The sequence below is a fragment of the Hirundo rustica genome, chromosome 13 (genome assembly GCF_015227805.2).
Source record: "Hirundo rustica isolate bHirRus1 chromosome 13, bHirRus1.pri.v3, whole genome shotgun sequence".
Taxonomy (NCBI): domain Eukaryota; kingdom Metazoa; phylum Chordata; class Aves; order Passeriformes; family Hirundinidae; genus Hirundo; species Hirundo rustica.
In genome coordinates this window covers 13,676,049-13,692,186 of record NC_053462.1, presented here as the reverse complement: position 1 = coordinate 13,692,186, position 16,138 = coordinate 13,676,049, and the positions used below count along the sequence as shown (strand labels likewise).

The 16,138-nt window shown below is 48.1% G+C and overlaps 1 protein-coding gene and 1 long non-coding RNA gene across 5 annotated transcripts in view; one reads left to right on the top strand and one right to left on the bottom strand.

Annotated features, from left to right (window-relative positions):
* Positions 1–12,391, top strand: part of AKAP13 (A-kinase anchoring protein 13) — a 95,991-nt gene extending 83,600 nt beyond the window's left edge. For 2 of the 3 annotated variants that reach the window (XM_040077489.2, XM_040077488.2), the window contains 7 exons: positions 494–562; positions 1,460–1,530; positions 2,032–2,076; positions 3,236–3,286; positions 3,631–4,080; positions 5,828–6,140; positions 6,962–12,391. In XM_040077489.2, coding sequence (XP_039933423.1) covers positions 494–562; positions 1,460–1,530; positions 2,032–2,076; positions 3,236–3,286; positions 3,631–4,080; positions 5,828–6,140; positions 6,962–7,011 — 1,049 coding nt within the window. In that variant the 3' untranslated portion in view covers positions 7,012–12,391. The remainder of the gene's footprint in view (positions 1–493; positions 563–1,459; positions 1,531–2,031; positions 2,077–3,235; positions 3,287–3,630; positions 4,081–5,827; positions 6,141–6,961) is intronic. The other variant, XM_040077490.2, reaches the window with a different exon arrangement.
* Positions 12,392–12,427: 36 nt separating this feature from the next.
* Positions 12,428–15,533, bottom strand: LOC120758820 (uncharacterized). 2 transcript variants are annotated; one of them, XR_005703023.2, is made up of 5 exons: positions 15,459–15,533; positions 15,038–15,126; positions 14,841–14,966; positions 14,639–14,723; positions 12,428–13,891 (listed from the first exon to the last, which is right to left on the bottom strand). It is a non-coding gene; the product is annotated as an uncharacterized LOC120758820 (long non-coding RNA). The 2 variants fall into 2 exon arrangements; XR_005703024.2 differs by lacking the exon at positions 14,639–14,723.
* Between the last annotated feature and the right edge of the window lie 605 nt (positions 15,534–16,138).

Genomic DNA, 16,138 nt, shown 5'->3' with positions numbered 1-16,138 from the left:
CCTCAAATTCCTTTCTCTGTGGTCTCACTCACACTCCCAATACAACCAGTTTTGCTGTGCTAGTGTCTGTCTCAGCACTGGGATCGTTGGACCTCGTCTGACCTCCTGCATTAAAGGAGCAGTGTTAGCTCCAGACAGTCAGACATGAGAACTATGTGGAGGCTTTCCCAGCTCTGCTGGAGAGCTGCAAAGCCCTCCACAGGCCTTGTCATCATGATGACAAAATACTCACACTGGAGGGGTTTGTTGAGGGTTGTGCCTCTCTCTGTTGTGATGATGAATGGGACAACCTTGCCCAGATCTAAGTTTTCTGTAGAAATACCGTCTAATTCAGTAGTTGTAAGGTCTTGGGAGACTTTGGGAAAAGAGTGTAGGGCCTATTTGTTCTGCCCAGGAGGTATGAAACCTGGCATTCTCTCCAGTTCTTCTGTTCACAACCTGTGAAACCTCGGGCAAGGCTGATAACCTGACTCCCCTTCGTTCTCCCCTCCAGCAAAGCAGAAGGGAGGAGTTTCCTCCTGCAGAGAGGTGGAAGGTCCCAGGACGTGGCGCAGGAGAGCAGGTCTGTTAGGAGGACTTGAGGGTCAGCCTCTAACAGCAGAGCCAGCCTCAGGGGTGGGGGGAGGAGAGGGCCTTTACACCAGGTGTGGTGTCCTTCATGCTGCTGCGGATTCAGGTTTATGTAAAGTTATTTTTCGTTAAGAGTGGCAGAAGGAAGGTTGCCACGGCAGGTGTGGGGTTTCCCCATGGGCTGCATCTCAGCTGGCAACAGGAGTACAAGAGTCTTGGCAAGAGCTAGAGGATGTGTGTGACTCCTTTGAGCAGAAGGGCAGCACAGGGCAAGGGTCAGAGCCCTCACGTCCCCGCAGGTCAGCTCAGCCCTGCTCAGGAGCACTGATAGAAGCCATCCAGGGGGAAGTTAGAAAGAGAAGCCCAGTGTCCCTTTGAAGATCCAGGTATCTGATAGCTGAGGTTAATGATAAATTGTTAGGATAGAATTACACAGGGTGTTGCACAGCAGTATCTGACCCAGATGTAAATTAACTTGCACAAGAGAGGCATTGAAACTATACCTGCAATAATATACCCTGATATGATTCTGTTATCATCCTCCATCTGCTCTTGTGCTGCCTCATGTCTTCTCAGCAAGTATTCTGTGGTAGTAGACAGCAGTGCAGGGTCTAGACAGAGCACCAGTTAATAGCAGTGTGCTGAATTTATCAGCACGTTCTCTGAAACCAAAGTCAACCCTAATCTAAATTCACATCCACTTTTTCTGGTAGTGCTGACGTGTTCCGTATATTTAGGGCTCAAATTCATTTAGTTAAAATGTCAAGAGCTCTGTGTCCGCTTTTGTGGAACATGTGAGTTTCCTGTATTAAATTTCTCAGACTTTAGCAAGTTCATCTCTGCCTTAAAATGTTGAATCACTGATGTCAGTGCTGGCTTCTTCCTTTAGGTGGAGCGAAAGATGAAGGTGATGATGCTCAGGACCTTCGGAGAACAGAGTCAGACAGCATTTTAAAGAAGGTACAGCTTGGTTTGTGTGTCTGCCACCACTGAGTTCAGATTTCAGGAGTGACAGCTCTAGCCTTGAAAAACGCCTGAAAATTTGTTGACAATTAAGTACATCCTAATAAGTTCAAAATAAAATAGGACGTGAAATGTGCACCCAAAACCACTAACTTGAAAACCACTGTAAATCAGTTGTAATCCTTAGTGGCACAGGTTAGCTACTATCTGTCTGCAGGTCAGCCAGAGCATGTGTTTAATTTTGCATTGTTACTGAAATGGTAAGGTCAGCTACAACCTTGCACCTCTTCTTTCTGGGGATCAATCCATCACATAACTGCAAAATAATATCTAATTAACATTTTATTCTATATGATTCTAAGTGGCCTAAAAACACGCATGAATTCTCCTAAAATGGAAGGTGGAAAGGAGTGTTTAATGAAGGTGCCATTAGCTCAGCTTCAGAAGACATATTGCTATTTTCATTGTCCTCATTTTATATTTGTGATCTTGTCATAGGGTGGAAATGCTAATTTGATGTTCATGCTGAAAAGGAATAATGAGGTAAGAATTGATTCCATTGCTCAGCTGTTCCCTTCATTTAAGTGGCTAGAGAATTTGTCTCAATAGGTGATAATGTAGAAGAGAACACATTTAATTTGCTGAAGCACATCTAGACTTTTAAATACATTAAGCTGAACCCACTGTGTCATTTATTTGTTTAACCTTGGATGTTTAGACAGGGAATTCACTGATTGTCATCTGCTTGCCAGCAAGATGATATGTGCTGATTATAAGCAGCAAGGGTTAATTACCACCAGGATGCACAGGGCTGTATTTATTGAGCATCTGCAGACAGAGAGAGTTTAATTTTATGTTGCAGGTGCAGTGAATTGGGGCAATTAGACTTCTATTCTCCCTTTGATACACATTCATAACTCCCAATTAGCATTAATGACAAAATGAGAAGCAGTTCTCTTAATACTTGGCTATCACTCCACTACTGCAAATACCGAAGTACTCGTTTTTCTTCTTGAAATTAATTGTGGGATATGAGAGATTCAGAGAAAATTTTAGCTAGGCTAAATTTAGGGATAGGGCATCACTCCAAAGTAGCTTGCTCTGAATTGATGCATGCGGTGCTTGCATTTGTGTGTTCGCAGAAAGCCTCCAAGAACACACCTGCTGCACTTGTGTGCCTGCTGTAGTGCAGCTTTCCTGCCTGGTGGCACTGGGTCCTCTGTGGGTCAGCTGGGGGAGAAGGGTACCAATAGTCCACATCCATTTAAAGATTGCTTTTTTTTTTTTCACCCCTTGAAATTTTTTTTTCCTGAAATTTTTAAGTGAACTTCAGGGCTTCATCTCAATTACTCAGCTTGTTCCTGAGCAAGCCCATGCTGTGGGAAATGGTTTGCAGAGACAGCCCAGGACTCCCCATGAGCTCTGTGTCAGGAAGTGCCTCTGCAGGTGTTCCTTCCCCTGCTGCAATGGCAACCAGGGAAGGGAAGAAGGTGATGCCAGGCACTTCTGGGAGATGTTCAAGGGATGTATTGGTGTACTGGGGATTGATGCAGTCATTGCAAGGCAGTGAGGAAAAGCAGGGTGCAGAGGGATGGCTGTGCAGCTTGTCAGACCCACTGGTGGGACACAGAGCAAGATAGGGTGCTGTCCACGTACCCAGCGCCCAGTGAGATCTAACAGCAACGCTTCTGTTTTCTCACAGCAGGTCCTCCAAACCATTACCAGCCTCCATAAGCTGCTCAGTGCTTTGCAGGTAGGCTTAGCCCTTCATCCTGCTCCCACACACTGCTTGCCTGAGCTGCCAGACATGCTTTGCCCCTTGTCTCCCCTTCTCGTGTCACAACCCTGCATGGCTGGACACCCCAGGGCAGGCTGCAGGCTGTGGGAATGAGCTGCTGCCTAAGGGAACCAGTGCTGGCCAGAATTTGGGAAGCTGCTGGGGGAGATGCTTTGCCAGCGTGCTCTGGTAACCGGGCAGCAGTGCTGGGCTGCAGGTTTGGTGGGAGAAGGGGTTCGGTACAGCACCCTGAGTTCTTCAGGGATGGGCCTCTCCCCACAGAGAGGATGCTGCAGTGACCTCTCTCTCCCCTCTCCCAGGGCGTGGTGCTGCAGCAGGACACCTACATCGAGGACCAGAAGCTGGCTCTGAGCGAGAGGGCTCTGAGCCGCAGCTTCTTCCGGCCCACCTCGCTGCTGGAGCAGGAGAAGCAGCGCAACCTGGAGAAGCAGCGCCAGGAGCTGGCCAACCTGAAGAAGCAGCAGACGCAGCACCAGGAGGAGAGGAGGAGGAGGGAGAAGGAGTGGGAGGTCCGGGAGAAGGAGCTGGCGGAGCACGAGGCCGAGCTGGCCCAGCGCGAGGAGCAGGTGCAGAGGCTGAGGCAGGAGCTGGAGCGGGAGCGGGAGGAGCTGCAGGTGAAGAAGGCGGCCTACCAGCTCGACCTGGAGCGGCTCCGCACGGCGCAGAAGCAGCTGGAGAGGGAGAAGGTGCAGCTGAAGCAGGACGTGGAGCGATTCGCTCAAATGCGGCAGGAGCCTGACCACAACCAGGTAAGTGATGCCAACAGCCGGGCTCCTAGGGAAGCTGATCCCTGCAGGGAGCTCCCAGCCAGCTCCTGGGTGAGCTGCAGGCCCCTCACAGGGCACACGGCTGGTGCCAGCCCAGCCCCAGACATGAGGGGACTGGTATTTAACGGTGGCTCTTCCCTTGCATACGACGTGCAGCGCTGCAGTTCTTGCACCTCTGGAGCTGCGGAGGCACTGCCAGTGTTGGTGCTTCGTGGTGTATTGGGGTGCCTGGCCAGTGCTGGGCAGCCTGAGCTCTGCCCACTTCCCTGTCAGTGTGCTGGGGGATGGCACAGAGGAGCTGGCAGGCTCCCAGGGTAGATGCCCCAGGCAGTCCCAGGGGGTTGACACTGCCTCATGTTGGCCTTCAGCAAGGGCTGGGCTTTGGGGGGTGATCATGCACAAGGCCAGGCACTTCTTCCTTTGCAGAAACAGCCTGAGTGTTGTGGGTAACCTGCAGCCTCCAGCTGTCACAAAAACCACTTGTGAGGCTGATAACTACAGGGCAAGGCTGTTCGCTTGCTGACATCCATCTCCAAAAGCATTCTCAATATCCAGCAGAGATGGCATTGCCCCTGTCCTGAAAAGACTGAGCATCTGCACTCCAGTTGTGGCTCAGTGAGCAAAGGTCCCCAGCTCTGCTGGAAGAGGCTTCTGGCATCTGACTGCTCACAGCCACAAAGAAAAACCCACACACAGAGATCCTGGTTTGGGCATTTTTCATCAAGCCAAGGTTTATTCCTTTAGAACTGTGCAGCAGTCTGACTGAGGAGAGCAAGCACCATTGGCAAAACGTAGACTGAATTTAATCCTTAAGCCTGTTGATCATTTGTTTGTTTGTAACTCACTAATTTTGACTATAATTTGCCTAGAGCTGTAGCAGTTAGTTTGTAAATGTTGGATTGCAGAATGGGAAGGATTTTGGATGCCTGAACAGCCTAATTGTGGCACTGAGCAGTGAGCTCTGAAAAGCTAATCACCAAAGGAGGTCCTGCTCCCTCCCACCTGGCTCTTGATCAAGCCAGAAGTTTTCCAAGCAGCCAGTGAAGCTGTACCAGCTCCAAGCACTTGTAGACAAAGGGCATGGATGCTGTGGGAGAGGCTGAGAGGTAAAATGCCTGCAAGGCCTAAGAGATTTAGGAGAAGGAAGCACCTTCTCAAGACAGGTATCTGACTGACATTGCAGAGCTATTAATAGAGAGTTCAGTCGAGCTTTGTTGGGCTTGTTTTGATCTTCCCTTTGAATGTGCAAGCTCAATTACATCCTGAGACAGCCGTTAGGAAAAAAAAAAAAATCAGGAAAAATGCTTCTGCTTTCATCTTTTGCTTGGGAAGGCTTCCTTTGACACATGGTGCTCCCGTGCCGTGTGCTGGCGTTCCCTTCCCAGAGAGGCGCGCTGCTCCTTGGCCTCCTGCCACCATCTGTGTGTGCAAACGATGCAGGGTGAGTCTTGCTATTGAGATCTTAGAGAATATTTGCCCTTGGCTTGTTGATACATAGCAGAGTACATGTAGGAGCAAAAGATAGTGCAGTGTTACTCTTTGTGTGTCTCGTTTTTTCATCTGCAACAGAGAGGGCTTTTCTCTCTTTACTTTTCCTGGATGGGGACCATGTTTTACCTGGTGAATGGGCTGGATGTTCACAAGGACAAACTCTGTGAGTGGTTTGGGACATGCCTTTTCTATCCATGTTCTCTGCTGGCCTCTTTCATGAGACACTTTTCTTTTCTAGGTTTCAAATTTACATGAGAAACTTGCAAGAGTCTCCTCCCAGTCCAGCACTGATGAATCCTCCATGCAGAAAAACCCTTCCCTTCCTAAACAAGGGCACTTTGACGCAGAACTGTCTGTCTCCCCCAAAAGGAACAGTCTTTCAAGGACACACAAAGAGAAAAGCACTTTCCATTTGCTTAGCACAACAAACCAGACTAACAAGGCAGCTGAGGAACAGACCCAGATGCCTACTCGCCTCTTCAGTTTAGCCAAACCAAAGGAGAAGAAGGAAAAGAAGAAAAAGGGCAGGGGACATCGCTCCCAGCAGTCTGGTGAGTGTCAGGGGAGCTCACTGGTGTTCTTTCAGGGTTGGTAAGGTGGCTGTTTTCCTTCAGCCAGCAAAATTGTGGGAGCCACAAAATCTGGCTTTAAATGAGGATGGTGACACAGGGATGGGGAAGAGCAGCTGTGCTGAGTAGACTTCCCAGCTTGAAGTGATTTTCCATGGGCTTTTCTGCCTGTTCTGCAGCCCCTAGGGTTGTCAGAGAGACACACATTCTTCTCATTGTTTCTTCCCTTCCCATCCCATCCTGAGCAGCCTCCATGGGCTGGATTCTCTGCTTCAAGGAGAAAAATATTCTGCTTCAGTGTCAGTGCTTTCAGAAGGAGCTGCTGCTGAGATGCCTCTGGCTGATGCAGCTCCTGAGGCATTGATATCTGCTTTAGCTCTGTGGCAGTTTGGAAGTGATACCCACAAGCCTTCCCTGATGGCCTCTCCCTTCCCCTCAAGCTGGTCTGTTTTGTCTCTTGATCTGAAACAAAAACATACAGCTTTTTTTTTTTTTTTTTTTTGGTCTGGTAGTTTTGCATCCCCTCAGGACTCAGAGCTGCACCTCAAACCTCTGACCCACATGAAATCTGATCACATGCCCTCGGATGACCGGTTTCATTCATGCTAGCTCACTGATGTTTTCCAGCTTGTGCCCAAGAAATGTCACCCATTACGAGGTGTAATTTCATGGTAGCTCATCAGGGAGCTGAGCACCTTTTAAGGGGCAGACAGCAGGGTTTCTGTGCACATGGAGCCCCGCTCTGCCTGCTGTATCCCTGTGTTCCCATAGTGATTCCCACATGATGTTTTTTGGTGCTGCAGATTCTCACTCGTCAGAAGCACCTCCAGAGGGTGAGGAGATCTTCTGCTGAGCACGGACTGTTGCAGTGGTCACTCGTGGCATTGGCTCCATGGACATCTCCCTGCCTGTGACACAGCACACGGCTGGTGCCTGCGCTGGACAAGCACCTGGAGGTTTTAAATAAAACATATTCTGAAGTCTGCTAAGTGGTGGATAAGGGCCTCTCTCCTGTGGTTTTAGGTGAATTCTCCCTGCACAGCACACAGGGCCATCTATCTCCCTGTGCAAACCTGGGGTCAGACCGATTGGGATAGATTGTTGTCTGTCTCTTCTTACTGCTAAAGGATGAGAACATAGCCTTAACGGGTTTGTGCCTTCAGATTCCCCTTTTCTGGGGAAAAAGAACCAAAACCAAGCATTTAGCAAAAGATTAGGACTCTACAAATGGTGTGTACACACTGGCATATATAGATATACTGTATATATACATATCTGTATCTATGTATCCACTGGGATATGCTTCCAGTCCTCACAGCCAAGGTCCACCTGTGGGGACAGGCGATCCCTGACAACTTTCAGGGAGTGTGTAGATATTAAATATCTTGCTCTTACTGCTCTGACTGTAACACAGTGACCTGCACACCCCTTCTGTGCTCACAGGATAGGGGCTGTTTGGTTTCAGAAGGGTACCTTACACCAGGAGGCAGTAAAAGCATTCAGAAGCAACAACTCAGAGGATAAAAATTAAAATTTAAATTCATTCTGAACGATTTCTGTGAGGCAGAGGAATCAAATGTCAAACTGTTTCCAGAATCAAATAGAATATTACTGGGTATATTTAAAATGGCGCAGAAAAGAGAATTTTGGTAGGCTGGTAAGGCAGTCCCAGGGAGCCAGAACAGGCTGTTCAAATGGAAACAACAGTAAGCAACATTTTTTTTACACAATCTCTTTGAGCTTCAGCCCACTTCCTCCCATATCTGAAGTAAAGATTATGTTTTTGCTGGAATAGAGCTCTCCAGTTGCATCTGACATCCCCATACAAGCCTAATTACTGAGTGGGGAGGTGGATAAAAATCTGCTTTTAGGGAGCTTTGTTCTGTTCTTTGTGTTTTTCTTAGCCTGCTTTTCGTGCTACCATTGGGCTTCTGTTTCTCTGGATTTTCCCTCTTTCTTTGCTCATTTCTGAGGCAGAATGAGAGCAGCAGTGTCTGAGCAGGTCGGTGAGACAGCAGCTCCTATCCCTGTGGCTGTGCAATACTGGACACTTAGGAACCTTTTCTGGAGAGAAAAAGGTTCTGATGGACAAAACCCCCTGTGGGACAGGTCTGGAGCCCAGGTGGAGTGTCTGTGCAGAGCAGGAAGGTCAAGGGCAGCCCTTGCTGTGCCACTTGTGGGGTGTCTGTAGAGTTGTGGAATACAGGGATGTGTTCAGTGGGGGAGGAGAAATCAACGAGACACAATTTTCTCAAAAATCACCTTTCTTCCAAACCCTGTCAGGAGAATTACCCGAGTGGATTTGTAAATGGTTACCAGCTTCAAAATAGGTCAAGGTTTTGCTCAAGAGTTAGAAGCTGTCAGGTGCATTTCCTTTCCTACCAGTTTTTTTCTTTGAAATAACAAATAATTTCTCTTCTTGTTCTGTTGTTTAATTTCAGTTTGCTCTCAGGCTTGTCATGATCTGGTGACCCGCAGCAGTTTTCAGAGTTAGTGCTGATAAATATCAGCAGCATTGATGGTGAGGTGGATGCTTAGGCTGGGCTGTCGTGGTGCAGGAACCCTGCTTGCTTTGGAAGCTCTCTACAGTATTGAAACTCAAAAGAAAAAGAGAAAAAAAAAAAGGAAAAAGGGTTGTGATTTTTTTTTTTAACATTATTTGGTGCTTGTTCTTAATTGCAAGCAGGGCTTGCAAAAGTATTTATCTTTCATTTTATCTGAAAGAGTTTTTTTTAAAAAGTTTACTTGGTTTTATTTTTTTATTTCTTTTTACTTTTACTTTTGTTTGAGGAATAGTTTGAGGGGTTTTTTTCTCTTTCCCCCCCTTTATTTTTTTCTTTGTTTATTTGTTTTGTTTTCTTACCAAAAGATTGGTAAACCAGATGATCTCATCTCCCTGTTTCCTACAAACCATGGGGTTGGGCAGCGCTGCTTTGCAGCTCATTCCATGCTCGAAGTCACACAATTTCAGCTGAGAGCTTTCTTCAAGGCAGAGCATCTTCAGGCCAGAAAAACTCTGGAAAAAGACAGTAACTTCTGACAAGGCTCTTCCTCTCAATTGGTTTCCTCGTTTAAACGTGTCGGTTAGGTTTTCTCATTCCTTCTGGAGGCAAAGGAAAAAGCAAAGCATGGAGTGCCTTGCAGTGATGTGAGGGTCTGGTTGCTCTCCTGGACCCGAGGGGAGCTGAAGGAGGCACGTGCTGGTGGTGTGGTGTTAACCTTTTTCATAAGAAAACCACCAGGTTCAGAAAGTAACTTCTGCCCTGCTGTTTATATGTCTGCAAACACGAATGTACCAAGCTGAATTTTTTGGAGACCAAAGCAATGCGTGGCTCATTTACTGTTGTGTGAACAGAGAGCAGGGCACTGCTACATCTGAGTTCCCCTCAGTCTGGAACAGCCTTTTCCACTACGAACTTTTCAATTTATCCCACTGTCTTTTACCCAGTCCCAGCACATGCTGTATTCACAACACAGCAATGTCCCCTGGCTCTGAGAAGGGCACCAAAAGGCAGATGTGATCCCAGGGCAGCAGGATTGAGTCTGCCTGGCTTCACCGTCTCTCCTGACCTGTGCAAATCAAAAAGAGCATTCAGTGCTTGAAGTGCAAATACTATTGGCTAAGTGATCTCCCAAGGTCCCTGTGGTTCTTTGACAGAAACCACAGGTGTGAGTCAGAAATACACTGACCAGAAATCCTGTCAAATCCTATCAAAGCTGTTTGTGTCCTAAATTCTGGTGGACAGACCTTTGTCCCTGGAGGATGTCTGTTACTGTATGATTCACGTTTTTGGAATGAAGCCTTTCCTCCCACACTGCTTCCTCCTTCTTTTACCTTTAGGAAGGTAAGGGCTTGTTTTTATCTCTTTAGCCTTTTATTTTTCCCATCTCAGGTGTTCTTTGGAAAGGCTTGGCATAGGTTCCTAGGGTTGGATTCTTGCTCTGATCCCTGAAGGTTGTCTAGCATTGCCTGCTAGAGTTTGGTCCCAGCTTGACAACACCAAAACCTTTCCTCTTCCTGGCCTTAAAATTGCATTTGCTCCAGTTCATGCCTGGCATCCATCCTGCATTTGTTGAAAGCGTGTTATTTCTTCAGCCCAGCCTGTTGCTAGTTCCCACAGCCAGACCCTCGATCCCATTTGGAGCACCCAACCCACCCTGTTTTGCATTGGGTTCCTGGTACTCAGAGTAGGTTCAAAAACATCTGTTTGAAGCCCATGTTGTTGGAAGAGGAGGATCCTGCGAGGACTCTTGGAGCTGTTTGTGCTGGTGTTTCATGGAGGGCAGAAATCAGATTTGATTTTCTTGGGCTTTTCTTGGCCTGCTCTTTGCCACTGCCCAACAGGAGGGGTTTCAGTGTCCAGGGAAAGTGAGAGTGTGGGCTCAGACAAGTACAGAAGTGGCCAGTATTAGCTGGGGGTGCCAGAATACCCAGCAGCAGAGAGCAGCTGTAGCAAAGGGTGGGAGACTCGATGGGGTTTTGTGGGCTTGGCCTTAGATTCTTTTCAATGAAGTGATCATCTCAACACATAACTTGATGTCGGTTTGATGCCATAAAGCACTTTAAATGGAACTGGTCTTTCCCCTTTTAATTATGGTTATTTGGAGACAATCAATTTTGCCATTGCTTCCCCCTCTGTATCCCCAGCAAAATCAGAGCTTCAAGTAGGCGTGTTCCTGGTTTGGTTTGGCTTTTCCCTGAGAGGAGAGGAAGGGCCAAGCTTTTTTGTATTATTTTTAGACCAAAGTGGGTGTGAATCTGACTGCAGTCCCACTGAAGATAGTTTAAGTGGCAGGACAAGAGAACTGGCTTGTGTTGGCTCAGGTACGTCCCCCAGGAGAGCCCATGTCAGCTTCACCATCACCTCTTCCTCACAGCAGGTAGGGAAGCAGCCCCACCAGTGCTTTTCCCTCCTTTTCCTTGGAGAAACTCAGAGTGAAGGAGATGTGAGGGGATGCATCCAAATAAGTGAGGCCCTTTCATGCACCAAGGTATCTACTGTCCAGGCCACTGGGACAGGAGCTGTCATGCCCACTGGGGGGGCACTCCTCCCTCTGCAGGTGTGACAGTGCTGGGCAGCACAGTAATGCCATCAGCTTGTGTGGATTTGCATAGAGTCCGATCACCTTTGCACCTTCCTTGAGTCACTAGGATATCTCACAGCTGTTGCTGAAACACCCAGTTCCAGTCCTTCCACGTGCCACCTAGTCAGAAGAGGTTCTTCAGGTGCCAAATCCCAAGGAGGCTGTCTAGGATATCTGTGGCATGGAGCAAGGGAGGCCTGGGCAGGGGACACAGGAGAGTATCTGCTAAAATCCCACAAAACATTCCTTGTTAACCAGAACTCTGGAAATTATTTTGCCTGCTGGCCAGGTTTGGGAATTTATCATGATTTAGGGCACCCTTTTAAGTAAAAAAAACCCCTCCCCTGCTGCTCGCAACTCTTGCTTCATTTGTCAGAAGGGGCAGCAATCCAGGATTCGTCATCGGTGATACAGCTAATTTTTAAATATAGGCGAGCTGAACTGGTCAAATCTCCTACACCTTGTGCTCTTCAGTCATGACATGTGTAATGCCAGCTCCCTTCCCACCTGCATTTCCAGGGCTCTGTGCCCTTTCCTTCCACATGCATTTCACTGACACTGATGCTTTGCCCAGATATAATTCAGCTTCCATTGCTTGGGGGAGGGGGGAACAGGATAACAGTCACTGCTTTGCATACAGCTATGAGCTTTGTATGTATTTAAGCTGTCTATAGGTGTCCATCCTTTCCATGCTCTAAAGTAATCCTACTATTTTCTTTATTGATATTAAACACTGACTCGGAAAAAAAAAAAAAAAGAAATAAAAAGAAATAAAAATCCATGTCCGGTTCAGTTCGCCTATGGTTAAAGTTTAGCCTGGTGTTTATTTTGTACTAATATGGAATGCACTTGAGTAATTCTCAGAACATTGAGGTGTATTATAATAACCTGATATACCTCTGCTTTTGGTTTGTTTCTTATTAAAAAATATAAAAGAAAAAAAAAAAAAAAAAGAAAAGCATTGCAATTTCATGTTGAACCCATAAAGGAAAAAAGTTGGGGACAAAAAGATTTTTAAAGAAGAGGATAAAACCTAATTGCTGTATGTTAATTTGTAATTATGTAAAAAGTGAGCTGGTTATTGACTGTAAAATTCTTCAGTTTTTCTGTAACTTGCCAGAAACCATTAGGTTTTGTAACAAGCTTTTATTTATCTTCCTTTTTAGTTATCTGTATCAACCTCTTGTAAAGTCAATCTTCCTCTAAATAAATTTGAATTTAAGTCTGAGTTTTCTGCCTGATTTATTCCCACACCTTTGGTATTTTTGCTGATGACTTTTTTGCACCAAGGCTGAATGACGAGCCCTAACCTCAACATGTAATCAAATGTTTGCATCACCTTTATCATCTCCATTCCAGTTTGAACCCACTGGACTCTTTTTAACTTATTTTCCTCCTCTTACAAAATTTGCATTTTACTGAAGGACAGATGGCCATGTGATATTCCATGGGTCTTTCTCCCCCCCACACAGGGCTTTTCATCCTTGTACGAGAAGGGGAAGTGTCACAGCTGTTCTCTCTGCCTCTTCAGCCCTGTGATGAGAGTAACGGGAGTCTGGGGGCTGCAGGTGCTGCCTGATGGCACAGAGTTCCTGTAAGCCCCTAGCACAGCTCGGGGTCTTTGACAAATCGTGGACACAGAGGACTTTTGTTCCTTTGGCTTAGAGAACCAGAGGTGCTGCATCTCATCACAGGACAGGGTCCACGATGCTGTGTGGCTTAGGGGTTCCCACATCTCCTGCAAGAAGAGACCCCCCCCCAGAAATGCTGTACCCAGCGTCCAGGTCTCCCCTGGGGAGGTGATATGAGGAAGAAAAGTATTCCTTATGAGGGTGGGGAGGCGCTGGAACAGGTTGCCCAGAGAAGCTGTGGATTCCCCGTCCCTGGAAGCTTTCCTGGCCCGGTCAGACACAGCTTGGAGCAACCTGGTCTAGTGGAAAATTCCTTGCCTGTAGCAGGGGTGATGGAAAAAGGACCTTAAGGTCCCTTCCAACCCAAACTATTCTGTGATTCCATGATAAGGTACATGGTGTTCCCAGTGCCTGCAGGCATCAGTCCAGGCAGGAGAGGGTGCCAGAAGTACAGAGCCATGACGATGAGAAGTCCCAGAGGACCACAGTGGCTGGGGTTTCCCCACACCCACTTTCTGCTGGATCGTAGAAGCTGTCACTGCTGGCCCTGTGCTGCCAGTCCTGCACAGGACTCCAGCATCCTCTTCCCAGGCAGGAGGAGCAGGAGACCTGCACCCTTCACCCCCTGTGTATTGATTTTGAGGCAGAGGAATTGCTTTATTTCTATTTGTTACTCCACTTGACTTCACGGGTACGATTGGGAAAGAGAAAGGATTGCTTGAGGAGCATCAGATATGTATTCACAGAATCAGAATATCCTGAGTTGGAAGGGACCCACAAAGAGCAGCGAATCCAGCTCCTGACCCGGCACAAGGCAGCCCCAGGAATGAAGTATTGATCAAAGCTTTGGGCTGTCAGCTGCCTGGGGTGTTGTGTTGTTCCTCAGCAGACGTCAGGGCCTGGTGGTTTTCCCCTCCTCTCAGCTGTGTTGCACATGCTGTTCTGAAAGCCCGAGTCACGTCCATGTACCTGAACCTCCACCCTGTCACGCAGCACTTGCTCCAAGACAGGCAACCCCTGGGTGTGAGACAGGAGATGAAAGAGTTCGTTTATCTCGACGGCTGCTCTGTAGTCCTGGTTTTATTTGCATTCCCAGGCGTCCCAGCTCACCTATTTACTGAAGTTGAATAAGAGCCTTTGCCCAAACTGTCGGCTCCTGGGTATGGGGTTTAAAAAGCACATTTTCCTGGGGCCCCTCTTGGCTCCGCAACCTGGATGCCTGACAAAAGCTCCCCTTGGGGCACCCCCAGCCTTTGCACCGCTGCAGTAAAACCACAGCTGCTACAGCTGCTGGCAATGGGAGATACTGCTCTGATACAACAGGCATTGGTCACAGGAGATGGGACAGCATATTTACTGATGGCAATCCACATGGAGAAATTCAAATCCTTTCTGAATCAATCTCCTGCCAGGGAAAGGCTGGGTTGCAGAGCAAACCAGGCACCCTGAGCTTCTCTGGTCCTGCACAGTGCACTTCAAACCCCTCTGTTTCCATTGGCCAGAGGGAAGCCTGGGCAGGCAGTACAAACTGCCTTTGGCAGAGGAGGAAGCAAAGGGCCCTGCTGCTCCAGCACACCTCCATATATTAATTTGACTATCCTCGACCAGCTTTCCACAATTTCATATGTTCACAATTTCCATGCTCTGAGCCATTACGGTACAGCTAAGACAGTGAATGCATGTTCTCTCCAGACCACAGGGATCAATCAATTTAGATACTCCCAAGAAAGAGTGATGTGCTTCTGAGCATCCAGGCTTTCTTACCCAGCCCTTCTTTGGCTCCCAAAGTTAAAGTAAAATATCTCTGTGGCTTTGTTGGATGTGGTTGGATTTTCACTGGCACATTGACCTAAGAAGGGTCATACAGGATCCTTAGAATGGGATGAACCTCTAAAAGAAGCACTGACAGGCACAGGAGAGGCTCTTTGGAAATATGGTTTATTGATACCTTAAACATTTGCATTACCTGCATTTCACTGCCTTCAGGGAGAGAAACTGGAGGTCTGGGAGGACACAGGTGCAAGCTGGGCTGGGGCTTGCAGACAGGCCACTCATTCATGGAGGGTTTATTAAGGGAAGGAAAGGCAAAACCCTAATTAGTACAGTGAGTGAGTGAGATGCCTTGTGATCAGATACAAGGTGAATGGTAAAGTAATGACTTACCTTTGCCATTGAAGGCACCTGAGGCTTGTTAATTCACTACAGGAATGTTAAATATGGTAAATGTCTTGATTTTTAGGAGGTTGAGCCATCTAAAAATTAAGTGGAAAATAATATTTGACACTAGCAACTGATAGAAGCTCTCATAGGGATGGGTAGACAGTGGGTGTCCCCTAAAGCTGCCTTCACGCCTCTTGAATCACCCCCAAACCAGGCTTTGCTCTCCTGCCTCTGTTCCAAGGATGCCCAAGGGTGCAGGTTCAGGATGGGCTCCCCCAGCCCCACTCTCCCTGCACATGGAACTCCTCTGTCTCTCACTACAGAGGGGACTTGTTTCCGTCCCCTCTGCTCCCCTCCCTCTACGGTCCACCCCTTGCGCAGATGCAGCCCGGCTGGCAATCCCCAATCCCCCCTGACCTCTTACCGCAGCCTGGCGTCTCTCCCTCCGGCGCCTCCAGATGCTCTTTCTTTCCCCTTTCACCGAAGGGCTGCTTCTCACCAGCCGCATCTTTCCAGTGAGCCTAATTAGACATGAGCCTAATTAGAGGCGAGCAGGAGCGGTGAGTCATTAGCGAAGCCCTGTGGGCAGGCCGGGAGCAGCCGTGGTCCCGGCGGGGCGGCGGCGTGGGCTGAGGGGCCCGGGGGCAGCGGGAGCTCCGCCGGGCGCTGGCAAACAGCCACGGGGAAGCATGCTCCTGTTTGTGCGTGCGTGTGTAATTCCTCCAGACGTGACCCAGAAATGGAGTGAAGGGTGTTCAGCCTCCTCCCTGCACCTGCCAGGGAGCCAAGCGGGCCCCAGTGCTGCTGGGCTGGCTTCCAGGGTCGAGGGGATGGCCGTCCATCCCGCCCAGTCAGAGAAGGTAGAAACCAAAAGGGCTTTTCCTGGTGGCCCTTAGGCTTTTTTCTCCTTGTTTGGTTTCTGCTCATCCCTTTTAACAACCAGCTATTCCCCATGATGGAGTGGAGCCAGCATCCTGGGCGCTGGCTGCCTGCTGGGGCTGTAGGCAGAAGGAGCCCTGCTGCGTTTTGAGAAGAAGAGTGGTGGCAGCAGTGAAGGGCAGAATTAAAATGTTTGCTTGGGATAAACCCACTGGACTGGGGATA